We start from the raw sequence: 16,545 nt of genomic DNA, 5'->3' as shown, positions 1-16,545 counted from the left end.
GGATGAGTAGATGAAAGAGAACTGGACTGTGATCCCTGCTTGCTGTAGAGTTTTCAGTAATTTTGAACTAGGGGATATAGAGTAAGTGGGGATCATTAAGCTAACACTCAACTATAGGTTTTGGATCCAGTGCAGTTTCATCAGAAACCATTGGAGCAAACATGGTGTCTTCAGTACCCTTGTAAGCATATGTCTAAAGGTATTTTGAGAATTTTTTTTGAAAAGTCTTATGTTCTGACATGAACATACCTTAGATTTTAATTTTGGATCATGAGATATGTTTATGATACAGACATGAATTACAAGATTAGAAGTTTTTAGCTGACTAAGCGATCCTGATAGGTTTAGCATCACCATGAGCAAATATCGTCCTAACTGCTAATAGGTATATTTGATGTTTCAGAAGAACTTCACTAGGACTAATTCTCTTCCCAAAAGCTGAAGGAGTTGAAAATGAGAAGCAGTTGTTGAGGCCAGGAAGAAGGTGATGGAAAGTGAGATTGCTTTTTTTTTTCTTTTTATTAGAAACAGCACAAAAAACTCTGAACAAAAAGAACCACTCCCTCCCCCCCAAAAAACCTGCAAAACCAAACCAAAACCCAAACTCAAAAATATCTTGGAAAAAAACCCCAAAACCCCCAAAACTGAACAACCAAAAAACTTGAACCACTGCAGTCTAGAATGAGGATAAACTTTGAGGGAAAGACCTAATCCAGTAAAAGAAATGTACATGTTCACATTATTTTAGATTGTTTAGTTATATTTTAGAACAAATACGAAGGCATGAAGAGAAATCACTTGAGAAATTGTGTGTATAAAGTATTGATAATGAAAGCAAAACTTAAAGGGATGGACGACTGCAGAACAGAGGAGAGACTGAAATCAGGCACTGGTCAGTCTTCAGTGATTAAAGGAGAGGTATGTGAAGAAATTTTGATTTGGGTAGAAGGTACTTTTTTGGATGTTGTTTGCTTTCAAATTAGCTAAGTCGGAGCCAGTCATCCAGAGTCTGTTAAGTCTAAGAAGTACGAAGACCATGCCACATTTGTTTTGAAAGCATGAGAACTTGTATTCTACCTTGCCATATGGCTCTACATGGAGATCATGTAGAAAGACATAAGCAAAAGCCTCAGTTCTGAACACTCTGTTAAGTGCAAAAAATGAGGATGTCTCCATTGTTTAGAGAACTCCACAGTTCTACCTAGTGTTCTCTGTCCTGTGTTGTCTGTTGACTTCCTCAGGTTCCTCCTCTGTTTCTGTTCATCTCTTTTCTACATACCTCTCTGCTCATTCTTGTGCCCTGCTGTATGTCCCTTATCCCCTTTGTGTTTCTCTTTTATGTCTCCTAAATAACCTTCCCAAAAGGGCAGCAAAGCCATGAAGAGCAATGCTTCTTGCTGTCGCTGTGTTTGCTATCTGCCTGTGTGTTTCAAGTGTAATGAGTTTAAATAAAACATTATGAGGATAATAACTCCTCAAGCTGGTGAGCCTGGAGTTCTTCTCCAAGTCTAGGAGGTTAACTGAGCATTTCCCTGACTTGGTAATATTAACTTTTAATAGTCCTAGAAAGAGAAAAGCATTGATCTGTACTAATATTAATAGCAGCCAAGCCCTGTTAAATTATGTGGCAGTTAAACTAACATCCATTATTGTAATGGTGTAATTCATAAAATATTTATTCATTACCAGATTAAAAGCTAGATGTATAATAAGTGGCAACTGGCAAAGTTTTATGGAAAATATTGCCATTCAAACAAACGTGATAATTTGTTGATGAAAGAAGCTGTGTGAATGTATTGTTAAAGCACTCATTAAATAGAGGAATTGGCTAATTGGTAATCAGCAATGTATCCGTATATCTCTACTCTGATTTCCATCCTGCATTTCTCCATGACAGTGTTGAACTCTATTGCTAGTCAGAAAATAACAGCTTAATGTTTAAATACCCAATGTTAATTGTTGTGAATTGTCATGTCACTTCAGCTCTGATATTCCCATAGGAAGGCTTATCAGTCTAGGCCAATTCACTGTGTCCAGTATGGAAACAGCAAATAAGTGCTTGGTGTTTGATTAAACTGATTTTACAGGCTAAAATAGATTCTGCAGAGGGGCTTCAAAGTTAGGCAAAAATAGCGGAGGAGTAAATTTGGATACATGGCAGAACTCCTGTGGCTCTGGGGCTTATGTCTCCCCTTTCATGTCTCAGATCCTCTTCTTGTTTCTCTTCACATAGGCTCATAGAAATGTTGGATGTTAGGGACCTCTGAGGGTTGTCTAGTCCAGGCCCCAACTTGAGGTACCAGTGTCCCCAGTGCTAGATCAGGTCGGTCAAGGTTTCAGGTGACTCTTGGAAACTAACATCCAGGGCTGGAGTTGCCACCCCGGAATCTCTCCCTCTGTGTTGCATAGGATCTGCATAGTCAAACTAAGGCCATGTTATATGCAAGATGAAAGGAATAAAGAAGGATGATGATGAATGAGAAGTATGACTTGAGCGAGTAACGAAAAAACAAGGAGAAGGTTTGAAAACTTGGATCTTGAAAGATGGATTTCAAGTCCTACGCTACTGTTAGTGTCGTTGAGGAATGCCTCCCTGAATGTGTCTGCTTCTAAGACCAGCGGTTTCAGCAGGAGCAGATGCTTGGGAAGGCTAATAACTCTTTAGTTGTAGCAATAGGAGTTTTTGTCCAAACAGAAGCCTTGTTTCTGCTGTATCAGTTAAACCCAAGAAGTAACTTTGTGGCGGAAGTATCAGGACCTGAATCTGCTTAGTCTGCATGAAGGTTTTTGGAGGATAGAACTGGTAATAGAGCAGGTCAGAATATTTACTGTGAGAAACTAATTCATGCTCTTTCACAAGTAGATCCATTATTCTACTAAGTCACATGCAAAACTCGTTGCAGCCTGTATTTTAAGAAGTTAGATTTTTTTCTACTGGAGAAACCATAAAAATACAACAAAGGCATGGCAAATGTGTAGGGGGTTTTATCCTATTAAATATCAAACTTACAAGCCCAGTGACTGATTTACAGTTTGAAGGTTATCTTTGCAATAAAAAGGGACTTAAGCTTGTGACATAAGCTTGTGTATTTTTAGTTAAAGCTGGGATTAGACATAATAGAACTTGAGTTTCTGACACAAGATCTCTGTCAGGAAGTGTAATTCATGTAGAGACCATCAAAGTTTCTAAATTTTGGATCTTTAGTCATCTGATATCCTGATTTTTTTATAATTCCAATGAAAGTAAAGTGAAATAGTCCTCAGGAATTTCTGTGTTCTAGAACAGCTACCAAATATTCATTTTGACTTACTCGTTAATGAAAGGAATGAGGTTTTTTTTCCTGAAAGTCTTGAAACCGCTTGGTTTAACCACATTTTTACACTTGAAGATTTGTCTCGGATAAATATGAAATTATTGGGGGAAACTTGGAGACCGTTGTCAAAATTGGCCTTGGACAGTCTAGAAGCATTTCAGACATTATCAGTGTTGTACTTTGGTCCATTGTCTCAGAGTAAATGCTAAGAACAAAGCATGTTCCAACTTTCTAAACAAAACAGAATTGTTAAGACTAATGGCTTTTCTTTGTTGAAAGGAATTATTTCCTGATTTACATGTTTCAGATTTTGACAGTATTCAGACTCTCACCTGAAAGTATGTTTATTTTTCACTAAAAATATGTTATTTTACAGGTTCTTGAAAGTTTGTGGCTCTGAACTAGTACGTCTTGAATTGTCTTGTGGCCATTTCCTCAATGAAGCGTGCTTGGAGGTCATCACTGAAATGTGTCCAAATCTTCAGGAATTAAATCTCTCATCATGTGATAAAATACCACCTCAGGCTTTCAACCATATAGCCAAAGTGGGCAGCCTAAAGCGTCTCATTCTCTACAGAACGAAAGTGGAGGTAGGAACAAGTATTTTTAACCTTCGCAATAAATATTTTCAGTCCCGGTAAGATAAAGTTGTGTATTTTTTTCAATACTGAAGAATTCAATTAGGTCTAGCAAGGTATCTGATGGTGATTTGGTAACACGAGGTAGTTAGATTAAAGGATAGTCTGTCTTGAATGATTGGCATTTGCTGTGGCTATGCCACAGTCACCATGAAGCCAGTGCCCCTCAGTAACTTCTTACTTTGTGGTAGTTGCTCTGAAGCAGTTGTTATTTTCTTCAAACTAAAAACAAATTGGTGAGCCATGCTTTTAAGTGCATTTTGTATAGAGCTGAATTAGTGCCTTGGTTGTATCTGTTCTGTTTCTACATCATTAATCTTTCTGTAAATCTTGGATAAATCTTTATTTTGTTTTGACCATTGGGTCTAATTTACAAGGCTTTCTCAGATCCAGGGAAGATCATTGTATCAAAGGTAATGATTGTATAATTTTATTATTTTCTACTGTTGATTGATCAGAATCTTCTTGATTCTACTCAGGTAACTTCTAAAGTTTGAGACTTCATGCTTGTAATAGCGCAGTAGCTGAGATATACTCTGAAGTGACTGGTAACTCATTTCTCCTCTATCGCTTTGCTGAACAGAGCTTGAAATTAGATTGAATGTAGGTGGTAATGTTGCCCGTAAACAAAGACACAAACCAACAGAGTGCCGGTTTATGGGTGCTTTATTCGGGGCCCCGGGAACCTGCGGGCTAACGCCCCAAGTCAGGATTCCGACGACCCTCGTTCTCAGTTCAACTTTTATACACAAACAAGTTTACATGTATTCTCACGGCTAAAACAATTACAGTTTCTATAGCAACCCAGGTGCAGTAGTTTATAACAATTAACAATCATCTACTCTAATCATAAATCTGCTTAAGTTGCCTTACCCCCCTAGAACTGTTTAACAGACCCTTACCACATCTAAGGTACAAATCGTTACGTACATGCTTGACTACATCTTTTGATTATTGTTTCTACTTCTTCAGTACATTCTATTCCCACGAACAAGGCTGCTGCTTAACTCACTACTGTAATGTGTTGCTTTCTAGGCCTCCCCTTTTACTTAAGCCTTAGCCATTCTACTACTAAATTTAAACTGCTTTGCAACAGTAAAGATTTCCTGACTTTGAAGCCCTTAAATTGTGAAGATTCATTTCTGCCTTTCATGTGTATGGACATGCATCTGCTTGTAGCTGCCAAGAACATTCATTCATAATCAAGTTTTCTTAAGATTATGCTTCCATTTTATACATAAGTGTAAACAAAAGGCACTGTTCCTAACAAACCGTGGAAGAGAAATTTCTAGAAATTTAAATAGGTAAATTAGAGAGCATGCTTTTGTGTTACTTGCTAATGTGAAGCCACTTAACAATATACATTGTGCATCTCAGATAGAAAAGTAAAATGGAGAGAATGAAGATGTGGAATAGGATTTGAATTAGAGCATTAGAGTTACAAAAACCACAGGTTTGTAGGAATAACATCACCTTTCCCAGCATTAGCTTCTCTTAATGCAAGTCTTTGGATTTCTACACAAAATAGGCTGCCATTCCTTCTGTACTCTTCAGCTGGTACAGAGATGCTTGGTAGTAAGTGGTGGCTCTATACAAAACAGGATAGACTGATCAAGCATGCTGTGAAGTGAGTAAGACTTCTATAAAACTTGTCAAAGCGCTGTAATATAGTTGTGTTCCTGATTTTTGTGAAATTTCTACTACTATCTTCATTGCTGGAGCTTTTAAAGAGCAAACAAAGGAACAATGCTAACAATTAGTCAAGAGCTTGGCTCAATTGTATTTTTGCCAACAAATGATCTGCCAACCAGATCATTTGGATCTGATCAGTGAAAAGAATCTAAAACTGTGAATCCACAAAGGAAAACTCTTAACTGATAACAAGTATATATTTATTGAGAGAAAGTAAGTTAGAAGGTGAGAAGAACAGAGCTGATACAGTCCTCTGTAAAAGTTCTATCTCAAAATCCAAGAAGAAGAAACCAAAAGAAAAATCTGTTCATTTAATTTAGCCTGTTTTCCTAAATAATTCAGCGGCTTGCTTTTTTTCTTAAACCAAATAATAACCAGCAAATTTTCGTGTGTTAGAGCACATCTGGGTAAATAGTACAACTTCTTCTTTTGGCTGTGAATTTGGACATGTGTTTAAATAACATTCTCCATCCTTTTTGTCAGTATGTGATAAAACTGTTCCTGGTTTTGCATTATGCTTTATAAAAAGTACAGAATAAACATTTTAATAAAAGAAATCGTATTTCTTCCATATACACTCCCAAGTACCTGCCCAGGTACAGGATTTCCTTGCTCAGTCTAAGTCATGTGGTAGTCTTTCCTTTTTTTTTCCTTGGCTTTCAATGCTAAAAAAGAAGAGAAAAAAAATTCTTTCAACATCTAAATGTAAAGTATTTGTTGTACTTTTTCCATTTATATGATTACTATGACACTAACAGATAAATTCTAAGAAAATGCTCTCAGAAAATTGACTACTGTAATGATTTTTGTGTTAGGTACATAGATTTTGAGGACAGTGGAAATGTAATAAAATTGATAACGTTTGTCATCTGAGCAATTGTTATTACAGTTTCTTGTTATTTTAGCTGTTTCCTTTGAATAGGTTTTGTTTTTAAAAGTGTTACCATTGTCTCTGTAATCAGAGCTTCAATTTTTAAGTGTCTGTTTTTAATGTAATGGGCAATATGGGTGTTCTGCTACTTATTGCACTGCCACTTTGGAAGATGGCTGTGTGATCTGGAGAAGGTTATGTTCTTTGGTCCTAACCCTGCTGATTCTTAAGGCCATGTATAATGTTATTTCCTTGACTTATTGAGAGCGCGTTTGTGTGTGTAAAATTGTTTTCAAACCTCTGAGTTGAAAATTCTAATGCCTTTGAATTATTCCAACCTCTCTGTTAGAAGAGGGAAGGCCCAGTGACCTTCAGTAACTTTCCAGTAACTAAAAAAAAATGACCTGCATTGCTATAGTCCTCCCCACAAAATGCAGCTCACTTTTCCAGTACTATAAGTTCATTTTTAAAAGGTTTAATTCTTAAAGATTGTTTGATAATGTGTACGTTTGAAAGAATTTGTAACTTGCTCTGAGAAACTAATCTCAACATTTTATAAATGTAATTTCTGTGCACTCAAGACCACTATTATACTTGTGGGGTTTTTGTGCTGGTGGTTTTGGTATCTACTGATACATAGTGTTTATTCACTGAGAGTGTATTCACAGCATAATTTAAGCGCTTATTGGCATTGATACATTTGAAGAATACAATGAACAATGGAAGTATTATTGTATATACAGTAACTGGCAATGCACATCTTTTTGCTTTAAGCATGAATATTATCATGATTTAATGCTTATCATGAAGTATTCAATCCATATAAATAATTCAGCCAAAATTGTATTTTAAAGAAATGGAAGCCACAATTACAGTAGGAGAACTTGTCAGTCTCCTTATTGCTGGATGTAAATTGTAACATAAGATTACATATTATAAAGAATCAGAATATCATGCAACATGAAATATATAAAGAAAAAGTTTTTACAGTTTGTATTGCAATTATATTTAAAATACAAAACAAACTAAATTTAAAGCTAGTTGCAGTGGGCAAAGGACTTAGTTTTTTTTCACATATTTTTAAGCAGATGTTGTATTTATAAATTTTATCTCTGATACCTTTGACCAAAAGCAAATTTGGAACTTGTGCAGCTGTGAGAAAAGACACTGGAAATCTTGGATACCAAAAAGAAGCATAAGAATCTTAGCAGTAAATGTAATAGCTCGTATTTTCTTATGCCATGAGCAGTAACAGAGTTAATGCTGCCATAAAATTGTTCTACAGAGTTTTCAGAAATAACCTGTTATGGGTCATGTTATACTTTTGAGAGCTGTTGTCTGAGGATTTTCAGTTTGGACAAAATTCCTTTGGCTTGGGTATAAATCTTTAGGATTAAGAATTGTGAGCAAATAGTGGGAGAAAAAGGTGAAAGCCTCTAGCTGGAATGTGGATTTTTGGACATAGGTTGAGCTGGTGACAAATAATTGTGCAATAAAGCGCCTCGATGATGCTTTCTGATTTCATGTTGGGCTCATAGGATGGAATTCTGTCATTTGAGCTTGTAATGTGAAGAGTGAGGGGAAAGAATGAAGGTGTAAAACAAATTTACAGACATAAGGGAGGACATAATTTGACCAAATGAAGCAAAACCAAAATACAGTAATTGAATTAACTACAGAGACTATTACTTTCATTTAATTAATTCAGTAATTGTCATGTTGCTGTGTCTCAGTCCCTGCTGTATCCCTGGCGCTGCCAAGTAGCTGTAGAGAACAAAAAGGTGCCCCTGTACATCCTGAATCCCAGCTTGCAAATTACACTACACCTGTTTGTGAGGAAGCAAGTGTTCTGACTTTTGAAAGGCTACACCTGCAATCAGTAATAAAGTTCATTTGACCTTCATTTCCATATACTCTCATTCTTCTCTTACCTGATGCTCATGTAGTGTTCATATTGCATCTGTTTTTAAACCTGTGTCATGAAGTTTTGGAGGCAAAAGTTTTATCACTGTCCAGTTCTTCATCTCAAAAATAGTTCAATAATCCAAGTGCATTAGGGGGAGATGGGGAGCTGATTTTTAGCAAATACATTCCAAATCTCTCCCTTTTGTTATTATATCTTCTGGGGTGATAACTGATGGATGCTTGAGGGAGAATAGACTTCCTATTCTAATGCCAGCTTTTACTGTATAGGAAAATGATTTTGCTGCCATATTTATTTTGAATCTATAAATGAAAATGGTCTGTGTTAGTGTCAGAAGGCATCACTCAAATATGCTTTGATTGTGGTAATAAAGGGCAGGCTAGAGGGTTATCCCCTTCTGCAGACATCAGCTGAGAAGTCATGAAAGGGATTGGCTCCTACATTTGTCGACAGCTTTCTTCAGTCAGGTTGGAGACACCAGCTCACCTGGAGCCAGGTGATCTGGGATAAACAGTCTCCAGAAGTTCCTTTCCACACTCGACTCTTCTGTGATTCTGTGACTTTGTGCTGATGGCACTAATTGTGGACTTAACCCATGAGCTTTGTTTTCCTAATGTGGGACCAGGACAACTGCCACACTTTTTCCATCAATAGAATTTGTGTAGTAAACTGGTGATTTTGTAGCTGTGGTATGAGGATAGATACACAGAAGGCTGAGATTCTCTGACATGTATGGTACTATATAGGATACTGTACATTGGGGTGTGTGTAAGGAAACCGGACTTAAAGAAGGGAGGAAGCAGTCTTTAATGAGACCCTAAGATTCTTTTATCTAAGCTTTCACTTCAATGAAAAATTTGAAGAAAAAATTACAGAAGAATAAGAGTCTTGTAAAAGATTTAGGCTCTTGTTTCACTGAAGGGCTGGAAGAATTCCCAACTTATGTCATACACAGTTCTTCTGAGAAAGGGGAAAAACAGCCTGTTGTTTGTCTCCAGAAAAAAAGTAAGAAATTTAAAAGTAGCTTTTCAGATTTGTCTATAGAAAGAAAGTTTATTAAAAGGTACAGCCTATTTCTTCCCTAACCCAACCCCAAAGTAAAACTTTGTTGTTTTTCTTAAGCTTTTCCTTTAATCTTTCAGAGTCACACTGTGGTACACTTGTTTTCATGCCTTGTATGATAGTGCAGCCATTATGTGACAGCTATATTATAGTACATCATTTGTATTTTTCAAACCCTTTTTATTTTTTTTTAATCTCTGAGTACTCGACAATGAAACTGCAATGAGTAAATAGTCAAATATTCAAAGTGCATCTTTCACAGGTGAGTCACATCTGCCAGACAGAAGGGTTTTCTGTTTGAACAGATACTGAGCTCAGGCTATCTGTTGGATACTTTCCTTTCATACTAACATTAGAAATGATTTACACTTCTTGCTGTATCATGAATGTAAAAAATCCTGAAAAAAGCCAAGTAAGCTTCCGTCTCGCCAAATGTATTTCTCTGGCACCGGTATTTGGTTTCTCTGCTGATGGGTTGTCTGTTCAAACCAACAATGCTTTTGCATCATCTAATTCAAAACATACATGTGATGGCCAAGACCTTTACAAAGACAGGTAAGATACAGTTTAGTCCAGTATCAGCTATTTAGTTGAACTATACACAACACGTAACTGTCTTCCAGGCTGGCATGTGTTACAGAGTAGAGGGCTTTGATGTTTGAGCAGTCCTGTCACCTGTCTTGTGTGGAGTAAATTAGGATTTCAAACAGTAATCTCATCTTTTGTCCAAGACATGATCAACTCTGTCCTTTGTGACACACGTTTTTCTGACCTGTTCATAAAGATTGCAGAGAACCTGCAGTCAGTCTTCCCTTTTTCTGAGGTTTAGGACTAACTACGATGCCCTAAAATATTTCTGAAATCTGCTCTGTAATGTTGGGTTTAGCAACACTATTCATATCCTTCTGATCAATTCAACATCAGTCTTCTCTCTGAAAGCAACTTCTGCACTGTATGTTTTCCTCATCTAAAAACATCTTTCTGGGAATGGAGGATAGGACAGACAATTTTATTTGCCCCCTTTGAACTCTTCCTGTTGTCTGTGCCATCTTACAAAAATTAAGTATTTTAGTAGGTTTTGTTTTGGCTTGGATGGCAAAAGAAATGTGGACCACTGAAGCCATGACTCCACAAAGAAAAAGTAAATCTTAAGTTTGTTTACGGAGTGGGTTTTTGTTTTGTTTTGGTGTATTGTTAATCGTCTGCTCTTTTCTCAATCTCTGTAAAAGGGAGCAGGTACGAAGCTAAACTTTACTTTTGGTTCAGAGAAAACTCAAAAAATCTCCAAACTATACATGTCTTGGCTGATAGGCTCAAGAATGTTGTTAGATGGATAGTCTTTGATTTGACTGTCTCTGCTTGGCTGAGAAATTAGACTCCAGGTTAAAGCTTGCTGATACAGAATTTAGGTGGCCTCAGCTCCTCTTGTGAAGCACTCTAACATTTGAAGTTTGGCCTGTGCTACAGCTTCAGGATGGGATGATTGCCTTGCTCTTTTCCTTTGCTTGAATAGGAGTGTTATGGCTCATGTTGTACTGCAAGTCAGAGAGATGAATTGTACAGACAGATGGCTTGAAACAGACAGGTTATTACAATGATAGTCCTTCTATATGTAGTGCATATGGATTCTGTGAGCTGCCATTCTCTCCTGCTATTTTCTTGTCTTTTGCCACCTGGATTCTCAGTTGACTGAGGCACAACTAGGCATGCACAAAGGTTTTTTTCTTCTTACATGACATATGCAAAGCCCACCTCAGTTACAGGAGAACAGACACTGCATCTGAAAGAAATCTGGTTTGCTGTGTGTGGGCATGTATGCACCCCAGAAGAGGAATTAATATAGCCAGTATAATTAATGTTGGGTATGTAGTTGTTTACTCTTGGGCTTGACTTGGCATGATTTGTGATGGTATGACATGATATTCTACTAAACTCCTTTCTATTACCCAGATTTCTAGTGCGTTTTTTAAAGTTTTTTGGGTTTTTTAAATAATGGTTTAAAATAATACTTTAGGTGTTACAGGTTGTGAAAAGACCTTTGAAAATGTGGACTCAGTGCGTGTCAGTACAGGAAGGACTGTCTTAAATAGAGAGGGACGAAAACGGTACTCTGAGAGATGCATCACATTCCTGTTGAAGTTAACATAAGGAGCTCAGTTATCTATCAAGATAACTATGAATACTAGTCTTCCTATCTATTTTACCCCTTTCTGAAGAAGTATGGAATTGATCTCACACCCTACAAGCTGTTCAGAGTAACTGTTCACTTTTGTACTGTTTGTGTCAATTAAAGAAAGAGATCGCTGGTTCCTGTCCTTTCAGGCCAGTGTGTAAATTCCAGTCAGAAAACCATTACTAAAAAACTTGGTGGAATGCAGCAAGGTACTCAGCTTTCCTGTGGAGTCATCTGAATACCTGCAGGAACCCTGTTTAGAACTGTGTGTGCAGTCAGAGACTGCTTTTTCTCCAGTATTTAGGGTTTGGAGAGAGGGATTTGGGGATTTTGCTTTTAATTTGTGCACCTGAGTAGGTTCTAAAGCTCATAGCTTTCACTGAGTTAAATAGTAAAGACTGTGTCTCATTCTCTTTTAGTCGTTTATTCATGTTTAGTGATCCAAATGAAACATTTGCTTAGTTAGTGTGTAATTTAAAATGAATTGGATATTTACACATTTACGAGCTTTAAGATGTTCTTAATAATGTCTTTAATAGTGACTTTTCAATGCTCTTGTGTTCCATTCCCTAGCTACCTTTTCCTTTAAAAACATGAATGAATGAAAGTTAAGCAAGCAAGCAAGTGAATAGTGACTTTGTAAGACTTCTACCAAGATATATGTGAGGAAGGCTTACTCTTAGCATCTACTTTTAGGCTGCCTTTGGGAAATCAAATCTTGGAAGGCCAAGTTGGAATCGAGATTCCATACCTGTCAAGTGTTGAGTGTTTATAATTGCTCCCTGGAGACACCTAAATTAGATGTCTGAAATGGTATCTGTGAATACCCTGTGTCCCTGTTCTGCGTCTGCCAGTCTTTTTGTGCAAGGAATCACATGTTACTTCTCAGTGATAGGACAAAGGATGAGTTTGTGCCAAGTTTCATTAGAAAGCAACAAACTGAGGAAACTACATAAAGCATTTAACTGTAAACTTTCTGCAAATAAGTAAATTTATATTTTAAAAACCTATAAATTATACTATCAATGTGTACAAATATTGTTGACAAGTGTTCTTTTTGGAATTACACGTAATAGCAGTAGATTATTTGTCACTTGTGTATTACTTGGGCTTTTTATCTGCTAGAAACTGTTGAATATCCTGTAGAAATCCACATACTTTTATTGTTACTGTGTTGTGAAGCTTAACCCTGTTTTCAGCTCATATAGATTACAAAGTCCTAACAAAGTGATGTTTTAAGTATGATGCACAACTATTTGTGATGCGAATCCCAGACTGTTCTTTTTTTGCACTGTGCATGTTTCTAACAAGAAAACAAAATATGACTACAGACAATGCAGGAGGGTCTTTTCTGTATCTTAGAAACAGAAGTAAAAATCCACGAAGTTTCACTTGCTGTGGAGGAGACAGGCCACGTACTGTACATTTTATAAGATAACTCTGATGTTTCAGTCCAGTTTCAGGCTGAGCAGCATGCAGTGCTTTCTGAAAAGAATGACCACATTAAATGGCAGGAACAGGGCTGTAAAATACATGTTACATGTTTCAATCTCCATGCTAATAGTGACAGGTGCTCCGTGGTTGTCAGCATGCTTGTCAGCATGGAGACTCTTTGACATTAAAGTCACCAACTGATGCTGTGCAGCTCTATTGGCAGTTCCATCAGGCTGCAGCTGATCAGCGAATGTCAGAGCCTCCGCTCTTCTTCTGGTGTGTCACCAGCTCTCTTGTGTTTTCAGGCTGGCCTTGCCTCTTATTTGATCTTGCCACACTTCTTCTGCAGCTTTCCTATGGGAAATGAGCGGATAGGTCAGTGGTACGTGGGTATCTTCAGGGCAATGCAAACCCCCATCCAAAGTGATTTGCATAAAGGTTTGTAATGATTACCTTTGCTTTAAGCCAACCAATGGGTAAAGTACCCAGGGACTCATTAAGTGGCATTTGTTCCCTCCATAACAGAATTTTGAGCTGTATTTCAGGAAACGCAGTGGCAGCCTTTAATGTCTAATTGACCTCTTTGTTTCACTTTCCATATTTCCTTTGGATGTGTTCCCCCTGGCAGCAAACAGCCCTGCTCAGTATTTTGAACTTCTGCTCGGAGCTGCAACACCTCAGCCTGGGCAGCTGTGTCATGGTGAGTACTGGAGCCGCTTGGGGTGTATGTGTGCATGCACTCACTCACTTTGGAACTCAGTCTGGGATTGTTTCACAACAGTGTGTTAAATGCTAGGCTGATATTAGACTCTACTCGCTTGGAAAGTCCAACATAAATGCAGCTTGGTCATATACATAGGGGTTACATACCAGTTTAGTGGGCCTAAAGCATAGCTTCTAGGCTTTTTCATAGTTCTTCAGGTGTTTTTTGACAGTTTTTGGACATTCTTTATATGCATAATTGCTTTTTCTTTCCAAGGCTAATAATCCAAAGTTAATAATAATTACTTACTTTTATTCAGCTCAGATCATCATTCCTAGCAGCTTAATTCTTGTGTCTGACCCTGCAGTAACAACCACAAGAGCAATATCTTTTGGCAAAAGCCATTTGAGCTGTAGACTTGCTGGGCACATTCATTGGTTTGAAGAAAGTGAATATAGGGACAGCAGCAATTCCTGCAGGGCACTCATTTGAGCTGTATTGCATGTGCACACCTGAGCTGTGTGTAGAGGGATTCTGGCTTGCTGCTATCCCTGGTGGTAGCAAATTGCTGATCGGGGCAACTTAGTCGAGCTTCCTCATAGTTCAAGAATCACAGAATAGTTTGGGTTGGAAGGGATCTTAAAGTTCAACTGTTTCCAACCCCCCTGCCGTGGGCAGGGACACCTTCCTCTAGACTTGGTTGCTCAAAGTCCCATCCAGCCTGGCCTTGGACACTTCCAAGGATGGAGTATCCACCACTTCTCTGGGCAACCTGTTCCAGTGCCTCACCACTCTCACAGTAAAGGATTTCTTTGTTGCCTGAATCTACCCTCTTTCAGTTTAAAACCATTACCCCTTGTCCTGAGTGCATGCCCTTGTAAAAATCCCTTTGGCTTGCCCAAAGTAATTAATAAGAGATGCAGCAACTGATCAACCTAAATTGGAAAATAAGTGTGTTCTTCAGTCTGCAAGTGCTTATGGTTGCAGTACCCACGGTCATAAAAGTAGCTGTAATAATCTTTTACAGGAAAAACAACTGTGAAAAAAAGTGCTTTTCAAAGAAAATAAACTTTTTGGTGCATTTTGATCCTTAGTTTTAAGTGAATTTAAAAACACTTATGTCTGAAACTAAGTGAACTTAAAAACACTTATGTCTGGAATTTATAGGAAATTAATTTTATTTTTGTCTTTTTTAAAAGTAGACCTCATTGTACTCTACAATGAACAATTTTCAGAGCTCTTTAGAAATTACATGCTTAAGACAAATCTGTAGGTGTTAGGAAGCAAATCTTGAAACATGCATATATGTCTGGAAAGATGGTACACATGACAAAGTGTTTGCTTTCCTTGCAGATTGAAGATTATGACCTTATAGCAAGCATGATGGGAGCAAAATGCAAAAAGCTTCGCAGTCTGGATTTGTGGAGATGTAAAAACATAACTGAAAGTGGAATCGCAGAATTGGCTTCAGGCTGCCAGCTTTTGGAAGAACTTGATCTTGGTTGGTGCCCTACGTTACAGAGCAGCACAGGCTGCTTCACGAACCTTGCACGTAAACTCCCAAACTTGCAAAAGCTCTTCCTTACGGCCAACAGGTCTGTGTGTGACACAGACATCGAGGAGCTTGCTGCTAACTGTACACATTTACGGCAGCTGGATATATTGGGTAAGAAAATACGGGAATATTGGTATTTATTTGACCGTGTCTCAAAAACCTTGTGGTTAAAAAGGAGACCTTAAGACAAAACTGTCTTCTAGACATATTTTTAAAATAATTGTTTCTTAAAATTATGGTTTGGCATATGAAAAAAAAGAGGAAGTTTTCCTCACTGCAGTAGGTTTCTGACTCAGAATCCAGTGGGTTTATACCAACTATGTGCTTTGACTGCTTAGTATGAATTGCTTAAACTGAGATTTAAGTACAAGATTTTTTCCAATAACTTTTAGTTTGATGACCATAGCTTTGTTTAACTGAAATCGTTCTCTTTGACTGTAAGAAGAACCAATTTCTTATCCTTTTTCTGCTTTTATTTATAATTTTCTTTCTGTGACAAAGTATATTTATAGTATGAGTCTGTGATCAATAAACAGATTTTGCTTTTGTGCAGTACAGATACACTATGCAATACTGACTTTCTTTGTTGCTTTTATCAGGAAGGGAATTTGAGTTATTAAAGATGAAAAGGTACTTACCAGCAAAACTTTACATGGACTCTTTAGAAAGGTGGGAAGGAAGTGGTGAGGGGCAAAAAGCATAGCAAATCTGAAATTTTTAATTCTCTGCAGCTTCCATAGTTAAAAATATTTTTAGAAATCTCAAGTAAATATACGTTGGATTCTTGAGTAAGGACTTTGAGAAGTGTAGTTTTGCGGGGTACTGAATTTATTCTTTATATGGTGGAATATAAGATTTTGTCTTTGTAATAATGTAGGACAGCAGGGTAGTTTGTGGCATCAATGTGAGAGTAATTTCTTTATGCTTTGACAGCCTATTTTCACTGGGTTAGTTGTAAAAAGAAGACTTAAATGAAAGGGAAAAAAACCTAGCTACACTGTATATTTTTAATATTTAATAATTTTAATGAAAATATTACATTTAGGTTGAGAGAGACACTGCAAAAAGCTGAGAGCCCTCAACTCAAATAATGTTCCAAGCAAGTTGAAGGCTATCAGCATTTATCATTACAAAATATTTAACATATGGCTTCAGATTGTCACTCCAGTACAGGTAGTA

The 16,545-nt window shown here is 37.3% G+C and overlaps 1 protein-coding gene across 3 annotated transcripts in view; it reads left to right on the top strand.

The window, feature by feature from the left end:
* The window catches only part of FBXL4 (F-box and leucine rich repeat protein 4), a 62,506-nt gene that overhangs the window by 29,947 nt on the left and 16,014 nt on the right, over positions 1-16,545 (top strand). For all 3 annotated transcript variants that reach the window (XM_051778196.1, XM_051778197.1, XM_051778194.1), the window contains exons 6-8: positions 3,691-3,904; positions 13,737-13,808; positions 15,165-15,477. In XM_051778196.1, coding sequence (XP_051634156.1) covers positions 3,691-3,904; positions 13,737-13,808; positions 15,165-15,477 — 599 coding nt within the window. The remainder of the gene's footprint in view (positions 1-3,690; positions 3,905-13,736; positions 13,809-15,164; positions 15,478-16,545) is intronic.

This window comes from Manacus candei, unplaced genomic scaffold (genome assembly GCF_025592945.1).
Source record: "Manacus candei isolate 608988 ecotype Guabito, Panama unplaced genomic scaffold, ASM2559294v1 h1tg000011l, whole genome shotgun sequence".
NCBI lineage: Eukaryota > Metazoa > Chordata > Aves > Passeriformes > Pipridae > Manacus > Manacus candei.
This window is presented reverse-complemented; position numbering and strand designations above follow the sequence as displayed.